Here is a 9,721-nt window from a genome sequence, read left to right as displayed (position 1 = left end):
TTCCCATAGACGTTCTTCCGCTAGTGTGATTCAGCCCTGCCCAGAGACAGCATATCCTGGGGTGAGAAGAAAATTTAAGGTGTGCAACTCAATCACGATGTGGCCTTTCAGCTGAGCCATTTTTTTCCCTCAGTTGTAATGATTTGTTCTTATAGAAACCGGTCTGACACCCCCATGGAGTCCAATCAGTAACAGCTTCTGGTCACAAGCAGCCTGGGGTGGATTTTGAAGAAGGTAAAAGGTCCACTTCTAGTCCACCTAGTCCCACCTCAGAACTTACTATCTATCAATAGCTCACTGTACATCCTGCAACATTCACACCCATCCTCCCCACCCCTCTTCCTCTTTCCAAAGCAGTTTTATAGACCTTGAGAGAAGGAAAAATAGACATTGAGGTCAGGTATAGGAAAGTAGCATCTCTCTAAAGCCAAACACTTGTCCTCTCCCCATTAGTGTATTTGTACCACAGCACTCATGCTGCTGTTCTTGTGGCTTTTGTATTGAAGGACGTTGAAATATTCGTGGCTGCCATCCGAATCCTCCTGAGTACGCATGCTGCTGGTGGAGGCCACCACCTCCTGTGCCACGCTGGCTCTGATGGGGCCCTGTGAGTAGTTATCATGCTGGCTGCTTTTCAAGAAGCCTTTGTGCATAATTCGGGGAGGCATGTGGATCTTTGGTTTTTCCTACAAAACAAAGAAAAGCCACTAAAGTTCATATCCTAACCATTTTAAAGCAGATCTAATGGCCATGCCCAAAGAAATGTTTCCCAACTGCTGCTCAGACTGTGCCGATCAGAGGACTTCAGGCTCCAGAACTGGCAAGCTGGCTGCACTCATCCTCAGGAGAGCCTTGCATGCAGGTCCAAACCCCCATGGAGTCTGGGCAGGATTCATACATGGGGTTGTAACCATTACTGCACCTTTTTTTCCCCAGGGGAGAGTTGAGGAAGCATTGTGTTGGAGAAGTAAGCAGAAGAACGGGAGTGGAGAGGCCCTAAGATGTTCCCTCACACTAGGTGTGGTGGAGGACCCATAAGAAGAAACCTCTCCCTTAGCTGGTGAGGAGGAGATCTGTTAGACATGCCCTCCACTCTGCTGGGAAAAAAGACTCACTGAAGGAAAGCTGATCCCTCCTAACTAGTAGCAAAGATATTGTGGGCCCCATAAGATGAGGCCTTACACTTAGGGGATGAGGGAAACTGATACACTCTCACACCTAGACAAGAGGGACTAGTATTAGCTAGTGGCATGTGCGGAGACCCCGAGACAGCTTCCCACAGGAGCAGGGCAAGGAAGAATGGCTAAGACACATTCTCACTTCAGTGGAGTCTGAAACGTACTCTTAGCAAAGGGCTGGAAGGAAAGGGGAACATGATACACACACCTACACTCAGCCGGCTCTGAGAAGCTTCCCTCTCACTCAGCCCTGGTGGGAACCTGAATCACCCTTGGCAAGAGGATGTATAATGTGCTTTCACATTCAGCTATGGGACTGGGAGCAGGATCCAGGGCACTCTACACACAGTCAAGAGATGGGTAACACAAGCAGTTCTCTCACACTCAACCCCAGAGTACCTGGGTGGTCATTGGTGTCCATATCCTCAGCTAAGAAGGATCACGGCCCATAGCAATAGCCATATGCTCAGCTGTGTGCCAAATTACCAGGACTCTGAGATAACTAGTTGCCTACACTGTGGAGATTTTTCAGCATAGGACCTAAATGCAGCTAGTCAGGAAAGCACCCAAAGCTGTGGGGGAAAAGGTTTGGTTAGAGGTCACCACATTCACAAGAGCAATAAGTAATGCTCATTGATTGCTGAATTTAGGAAAAATGGGTCTCAGAAAGTTCTGTGTTGCTCATCAAGAATAGATACCCTGTATCTCAGTGTTTAATCCCACTCTATGTGACTAAAAGTTCAAAAGGCATTAAAAAACAGTGGTGAGGGATCAAAGAGGCTCTAGGGCCCTTAGTCATCAGTACCTTCCTCTTGAGGATCCAGACTATGAAACATGTTATGAGGAAAACTCCCACTATCAGCCAGATGATTACATATGGAAGGATATTCCCAAGGGCAGTCTCCTTTGGTGATGCTGAAATTAGGCAAACATGCATTAAAGAGAGTTGTTTATGAGACACGTAGTCCCCCCACCTACTACACACAGAAGTAACACCGTTAACTATAAGGAATTGCCCTATGTCTTATTCCTCCAATGGATTTCATCTTAAACTATCAAGTCCTCAGCACTGAGGTTCTCCCTTCAGTTTTGAGATAATAAGAGATGAACATAAATGGTCCACACATATAATAATCTAAGCTGGACTGCATCAAACTAAGGCTAGTACGTTAAGAAGTCAAATGGCCATGTAAGCAGAGCTGCTCAGTGAGAAGGGGTACTTCTGCTAAATGCTGTACCTACCAGAAAGTCTTTCTAAGACCAGTAGAGGCCACTGACGCACACCTACACACATGTTAAATATATACAACTTCTGGCGTGATCCCCTGAAAAATATGTTATCTTCAAGGAAAGAAAGATGGTATTTTGGATGGTGCTAACTCTTCAGTTATAGATAGATAGTAAAATTATTTCAAACGGCCTTAAAAAGAGATGTAGGGGCCACAGTCCATTTTGTAAAGGGCCTAAGGATATCACTTGAAGGTACAATGTGGCACCCTGCTGATTATCCCAGCTTAGCTTGGTGCATTAGAGGTTAATATAACCACTCTTCAGATCTCAAGTCAGGAGCTAGAGCCCGCAGAACTTATAGCTTCCTACTAGTGCTGTCTTTGCGCTGTGTAGACCTGCTCTAAGGCCTGGGTACATAGAGTACCTCAATATCTTTGTGGACCTGAGCCTAAGTCACTTTTGAATATTAGACCCATCCTCCATAAATCTGAATTATCAGGGCTTTCATGGACTCACCTGTCATTTCCAGAGACACTCTGCCTTCATATAGCCCATCAGGGAAGGTGTGAAACTTACAGCAGTAATCCCCTGTATCATTGACTCCCAGTAAGTGAACAATGATCCCATACTCTGCTGCCAGTGATATCTTGTCCATGAAAGCTGGCTGGACACGGCCTGTGTCTTTGTTTAGGTAAACTGCAAGCTGGACCTGGTTGCACTGGTCCCAGGTTACCAGTGACACAGTGATGTTGGTCATGGACAGGTGACACTGCAAGGTGACATTGCTGTTTTCAGATGCCGAAATATTCCCAGCTGTTAGGATATTCTCAGCTGCGCCTTTTGGAAAAAGAGCAAACCAGAATTACTGTCAGGATAAGATTGCAGTCTAGAGAAGGAAAGTTGGTTCTGCTTAACCACAGTCCTTGTACTCTCAGGAAAGAATCAAAAATCCATCAGAAAAGAAATATAACTGAGGGGGAAAAGTGACTCTTTTACATGAAGTAAAGATGGGCATAGGATAGCAGGGATGTGGTTTGTGGAATTTAGGAACAGAAGCCCAGGACTGAGTGCTAACAAGAGACTGGATGCTCTTCTATGGCTTCATAAGCACTTCCTACAAGCAAAGCTCCCTGGAAGTTTCAGACACACACACACTCATATTAAAACCCATACTGAAATTATCCTGTCTTCTTTGCTATAGAAATTTGGAGAAACCAAATTTTTTGGATGGTCTCTTCCTGCAGGTATAGCCTAGATGTATCTACTACATTTGGGCATACTGAAACACATCTTGTTTGCTTGCATCCCATTTACAAACTAATTCAGATCACTCTGTCGGTCTCTTGCCCTTTACATTAATTACTGCTCCCCCAGTCTCTTGGCCATCTGCATGCTTTGTCAGTAATTTTTACTTAGGTTCTCTTCCATACCATTACTAAAGCATAAGGCTGAGAAGCAATTTACATTTTGTGATCCATCAGCTGCCCAGGTTTTAATCCATTTAATTCATGGTCATGTTGATTTTCTAGATTTCTAATTTCTCAACCAAAATATCACTTGGTCCTATGCCAAATGCCTTGGGCGAGTCTATTTTATCAATATAATTACCATGAGCCACCCAAAAAATTCCATCAAAAATATCAAGTTAATTTGAAACGACCTGTTTTCCAATAGCTGGAGTGGGATGTCATTAATTCCAACAATGGCTGGGATACAGCCAGCCCCATGGCTATATTCTTTTAATGCAATCCTATAATGAGTAACGCTAAAATTAAAAAAGAAAAAGAAAGCAACTGAAGAACAAAAGAAAAGAGACCCAACACCAAAAAATAGTACATTTCTCAGTCTTCTTTCTGCCCAATTCCAGCTGGCCCAGTGAGGCACAGAGCTCTCAGTTCACTTGTGCAAGCTTACGCGGCAAATGATTGGCAGCTCTAGGGCTAGGACACAGGTGTCCTGGCTCATAGGTCCTTGCTCTCACTTGCACGGAGCCATAAGTGACTGGACTGCTAGGACAGTACCTGAAACAGGCAGGATGAAGATTCTGACCATGTACATGAGCATCTGACCCAGGAAAAGAAGGCAACCCATGCTGGCTGTGAGGTACGGCTGGCTCTGTCACTTGCTCACAAATCAGGCACAGCTGCAGAAATGCAACTGCTGAAGCAGAGCACTTGGGGTAGGGAGTGGAGTTGAAGAGGGGAGAGCACTTTCAGGGGGGAAGAGGAACTCAGACTACGCAATGCAAACCACAGGCTGTGGAGAAAAGGCTTCAGAGAAGGTAACGCAAAACACCCAACAGTGGCTACACTTGAAATGCACAGTAGGAGGTGATTCAAAATAGCCATCTGTGAGCAGAGCGCCTTATCGAGGCTTCCTGTCCTTGTGCATTTGTAAGACGTACAAGGGAATTTTGTTACGATGACAGAAAAAACCATCCCCTTTTTCTGTTAATTAGATTCAGAAGATCAAAATGAAGTTCCAAAAACACCACCCTAGAACCAATTCAGACCAATAAAATCTCCTTGAAAGAGATCAGTGAGTTGCATTAAGCATTTAATGCTAACATAGGTCTTTCTGCTACTACTGTGGCCAGTTATCCTTGTGCCACAAAGGCCTGTCATGGGTAAAAGACAGACTAGCTACTACCCTACCCTTCCAAAGGCTCAGGAGGATGAGGCCTGTCGTTTTCCCCTCTTGCAGCTGGTTTACTGAAGGACAATGCAATTCACAATGCAGTTCTGCCATCCCTGAAATATATGGATTTCAAGGAAGCTGATGTAAAAACCTTTGCTGTTCAAGTATGTGATGTCTGCTAACAGTTCCTGTTTTACAGAAAGAGAAGATACAAGTAAGACCACATAACATGAGACAGGTAGTTCTTGATCTGCCCTTTCTCCAGCCTCCCTTGAAAAAAGCAGTGTCTGTATCGATATATTGTTGTGTGCTAGAAGATATGAGATGAGGACAACAAAAGTAGAATGAAAACCATGGGCTTCATTTGCAGTTTCTGCCAGTCTTCTCTCATTGTGTAGTTTTTTGTTTTCAGAGATTAGGGAGCCCAGGAAGTCAACGAACCATAACAGAAAAAGGAGAAAGAAAGTGTGAGCCTTCATGGCCATTTCTCATCTCCAGCTCCAGAAGAACACTCATAAAATGTGCTTAATGGACTCAAATCAGAGGTCAGCTAGGAAATAAGGGAGAATTTAAGTTGGTGCAACTTAGACTTTAGTAAAGCTGTGGAAGGTTAAGCAGTGTTGAAGTTAGAATGTGCTGTGAGAAGTTGCACATGAAGGGGTAATACCATTTCTTGACTGCACAGCTTTGACTTGCTGCTATGGGCTGGTGAGCAGACGCCTGGCTAGGAGCCAGGACATGTGGGCTCTATTCCTGCTTTGGGTGGAAGGGGCTGGGAGTGCTGCATCCTGGGATGCTGGAGGACTTCAAATGGCTTGTTTTAGCTCTGTGCAGCAGACTGGTTACCCTAACATTAGCTAGGTAGCACGGTCCAGAGTTAACCCTCACCTGCAGTGACATAACTTTGAGATTCTCAGAGAGCAGTTCATATTAGTTAACAAGTTTTAATGTGTGGATACTCTCATTTTAAATGCCCTTAGTATAGCCTAAGTATAACATGTAACTTCATCCTAGCTTACGCTCCCGTAAACTTAGGACTTGATGAACCAGCCTTACACCTTCCTTTTTCCCTTCTTTTTTCCCTATAGAGTTGCTAAAAAACATGCTTTTATTTAAAATGTCCTGAATTCATCAAAGAACTGAGTCAGCTACTGGCTTATACCCCCTAGAGGGAAGCTGATTTCTGACTCTGGAGGGAGCAGACCAGGAATAAGTACCAAGACCACCAGGTCAGAGTTACAGCAGAAGATGTGGTCTGCCTCCTCTTAACAGTGCTTCTGGATGCTTGGAGTGGGCTAGTATGAACACAGCAGGTGTGTCTACGCATGCAGTTAATGTGAAGAAATAAACTCTGGAGCTAATTGCTCCAGAGTTTATTTCTCCTGGGCATGCCATTTGAACATGTGCCTGGGACCACAGCACATTGAGCTGGGTCAGAGAAGCCCCGATTGGCAGGGGGCCCCAAAGGCCAGCTTGCTAGCCTGGAGTTGCTCCTGCCCAGCTCAACATGCTGTGGAGGGGCTGGCTGAGGTACGTGAGTGCTCCAGTGTATGGCTAGCCGGCAGGCAGTCCCTGCACTGAAGTACCCTTGCATGCATCTACACGAGACGCTTTACTCAAAATTACAGTTAATTAGTGTGTAATAAGCGTCACTGTCTACAAGTGCAGATGCTTATTGCACAGTAATTTGCTCTAATTATGAGTACATTTGCTACCTGCAAATGCAAGTAGCAAATTTTACTCTTGATTACTTACTGCTCCGTAGCATACTTGTAGGTGCCTGACTGGAAGCAAATGTGCTTCCAGTCAGCTGGGCAACACGGGGGTGAGTTATTGTTCCCTGACCTCAGGAGATGCCTGCAATTGCAGAGCAGGGGCTGGGAGCTCCCTGCTGCCAAGGCAGGGGGACATTGTCCTCTCTTGGTCTCCAGTAGCAGAGCCTGGTCTGGCAGCATGCAGCTCTCGGGGCCAGGGAGAAATGTCCCACCCCCCACCAGGAGATGGCTGTCTCCTGGCCCCATGCTCCCTGCCAGCCCCTGGGCTACCACCCAGAAGGAGCCTAGAGCTCCCCCTGGCTGCTTCAGGGCCTGGTGCACGGCAGCAGGGAGTGGGAATACTCTGCTGCTTGGAGCAGCAAATCTTCTCCTGCATCCCTGCATGTGTAGATGCATGCCCAGAAGAGTTTACTTTAGAGTACTTTACTCCAGAGTAAACTGCTCCTGGAGTATTTGCACATATAGACAACCAATCACATCAACATAGACACACATGCTTCTACAGAGTAAAAAACTCCACAGCAGGATAGTACTATACAAGTACTACCTTGCTGCAGAGTTTCTTAGTTTACTCCAGCCTAATAGCCCTGCACATGTAGATGCTGAAACATTTACTGCAGAGCTAATTAGTCTACTGCACTGTAAATGTCTTATGTAAATACACCTGGCAAAGGTGTAACAGGGCAGATCTGCACCCTGGAGCAGCACCTGCGACGCCATTTGCAATAGCTATTTTTGCAGGACCCCAAAGGGTGACAACCATGACAGAAGCCTCATTTGCCCCCCTCAGTTATGCTACTGGGACACAGAGCTGGGTGCAGGATCTGGCACCAATCCTCCTAAGGAAAAGGAGTAATCTGAACGTTACAGATCTCAGAACTATGCTGAGAAGAAAACCACTTGTTCAACAGATGGGTGGCCAAGCTGTTCACAGAGAAAGAGACTTCAGGCTAAGTTTCTAGCTAAAACCAGCAAAGGTAATCCCTCCTTTTATGGGATACCTTCCTGAATTCCACACTTCCTAGTCCATCCCTCTCCACATATTCAATAACTCAAAAAGAGATGGATTAACTTACATGTAATGTCTCTTTGAAAGAAATGTTGGCCTCCTTGTTAAGATGATACGTAAGGAATTGTAGTTTTAAAAGAAGTTTAATGTGTTGGAGGGAGGAAGAGAAGTGAAATTATGCACAACTGCAAACTGGTGAGTATGCCAGAAAGGCTATCTCAAATTGATGGTGCATTTACAGTGTTTATGGTGCACTGTTCAGTGTAGCATAGGAGTACCCCAGCTGGTTTTAAACAAGCAACTTTGGGTATCAGAACTGGCCTTGCTCTGTCAGCAAAGAGCTAACAGGCCTATGCCCTGCTTCTCAGCACAGCTACACTCCTTCTGGTACCCTCTAGCTCCTTCAAAACTAGCCTGAGTTTCACCAGAGGACACTGCAGTCTGCAGAGTAGCTCCCCACCTCAGTGTCATAACCACAACCCATCAGTGAGTGGGTATATTGCTAAAGCATTCACATTAGTCTCTCGATATGAGCAAAATATTTTTTGTGTTTCAAAGGGAAGTGCAGACAACTACTGCTGACCACATAAGAAATGTTTCCACAGCATTCAACATTCTCTTATGAGTCCTATGTGCACATCTGGACACTTTTTTGTGCGATTGTCATGGTGCTGCTAAGCTCCATGTGCTTGTTTGCTGCAGAAATCAAACATGGCTTAGCTGTGGTTTTCTGGGGTGGCAAGGAGCTGGGCATATTAGCTGCAAGCAAGCCATGCCTAGCAACAACACATATTGTTGCAATTGCACAGATTTCTGGTTGCTATCACAGCTACATAGAGACTCCGGTAAACAGGCCACAAATTAAGTCCCTCTGTTGATTCAGTGGGCCAAGTCATGTTATGGAGAGACTATGAGGCAATTCCCATTGAGAGACTGGGGTTCAGTATGGGTAGAAGGGGCTAGCTGCACACATCTTCCTGATTCTCAAGCCAGATCCAAGCAAACTCCAGGCCCAAGGCTGGTAATGTGGCCCAAGGGCTGACATTTGAGAATAGATGAAACACCACAGCCAGCTGGCCCTGCCTCCTCAGGCTCTTGGCCCTACACTCTCCGATAACTCTCAGAAGCCTGACCAAGCAAAGCCTAGAGAAATGTGTGCTGGAGACAGAAGTGGTCAAAAAGTGTCACACCACTTTTCCACTTGGTGTTAAATGTGAGAGGTTTTTCATGCTGTTGCTCAACTACATCTGTGAGAATCACCATTATGCTTCCACTGTTGATGACGGCTTGTTCAGAATGCAGCAGTTGCAGCAACACGACTCTTTATGACACTGACGAGTTATGACTGCTCATGCAATGGTAATTTCCAGTGGCAGACAGAAGGGAAGACTGACCATAAGATCCTGACTTTTGAACCAGGAAGAAGGCAGGGGAAATTTGCACCGTATAAACTAACCAGGGTAGATATAGATATAGATACAGATATAGATATATAGATATATATAGCACAAGTTTTTGTGAGCTGAAGTTCACTTCATCAGATGCTGTGAAAGGATGGGCAGAAAGCCGAGTATAAGAAGGAGAGAGAAATTAGAATGCAAAAGACAATGAAGTAGGGGAGAGAGATGCAGGGAGAGGGAAGAGGGGGCCAGTGCTGAGAGAGACAAGCAAACAAGCAGTAAACCCAGAAGAACAAAGGAGTCACCAAAGTTAACCCAGGTAATGGGGTAAGAATCCATAGCTCCTGTTTAAACCATACTTAACTCAATCCAGCCTGTGGATGATTTCTTGTTCTCCAGTTTCCTGTTCAAATCAGTTTTTAAAAGTTTGTTGTCTGAAAACAGCTAGCCGTGTGGTTTGTGTCTCTTCCTGCAGCTGTTGTCAGAGCGGTG

General features: G+C 45.3%; 1 protein-coding gene across 1 annotated transcript; it reads right to left on the bottom strand.

The window, feature by feature from the left end:
* Window positions 1-449: 449 nt before the first annotated feature.
* TIGIT (T cell immunoreceptor with Ig and ITIM domains) lies at window positions 450-9,092 on the bottom strand. The gene is made up of 4 exons (XM_025199693.1): window positions 9,020-9,092; window positions 2,925-3,245; window positions 1,984-2,093; window positions 450-686 (listed from the first exon to the last, which is right to left on the bottom strand). Exons 1-4 carry the CDS (start codon window positions 9,090-9,092, stop codon window positions 450-452), a joined length of 741 nt encoding a protein of 246 aa, XP_025055478.1.
* Window positions 9,093-9,721: the final 629 nt, after the last annotated feature.

The sequence above is a fragment of the Alligator sinensis genome, unplaced genomic scaffold (assembly GCF_000455745.1).
Source record: "Alligator sinensis unplaced genomic scaffold, ASM45574v1 scaffold343_1, whole genome shotgun sequence".
NCBI classification, from domain to species: domain Eukaryota; kingdom Metazoa; phylum Chordata; order Crocodylia; family Alligatoridae; genus Alligator; species Alligator sinensis.
Note: the sequence above shows the minus strand (reverse complement) of the source record. Positions and strands in the feature narration are given on the sequence as shown.

Bases quoted from the DNA above. Each gene is read 5' to 3' on its own strand.
- TIGIT (XM_025199693.1), bottom strand. From the start codon at position 9,092: ATGGTGATTCTCACAGATGTAGTTGAGCAACAGCATGAAAAACCTCTC. The intron at 3,246-9,019 runs GTGTGACACTTT...TTTTTCCAAAAG, and splicing joins TAACACCAAGTGGAAAAGTG to GCGCAGCTGAGAATATCCTA. The intron at 2,094-2,924 runs GTGAGTCCATGA...GCCTAATTTCAG, and splicing joins AGTGTCTCTGGAAATGACAG to CATCACCAAAGGAGACTGCC.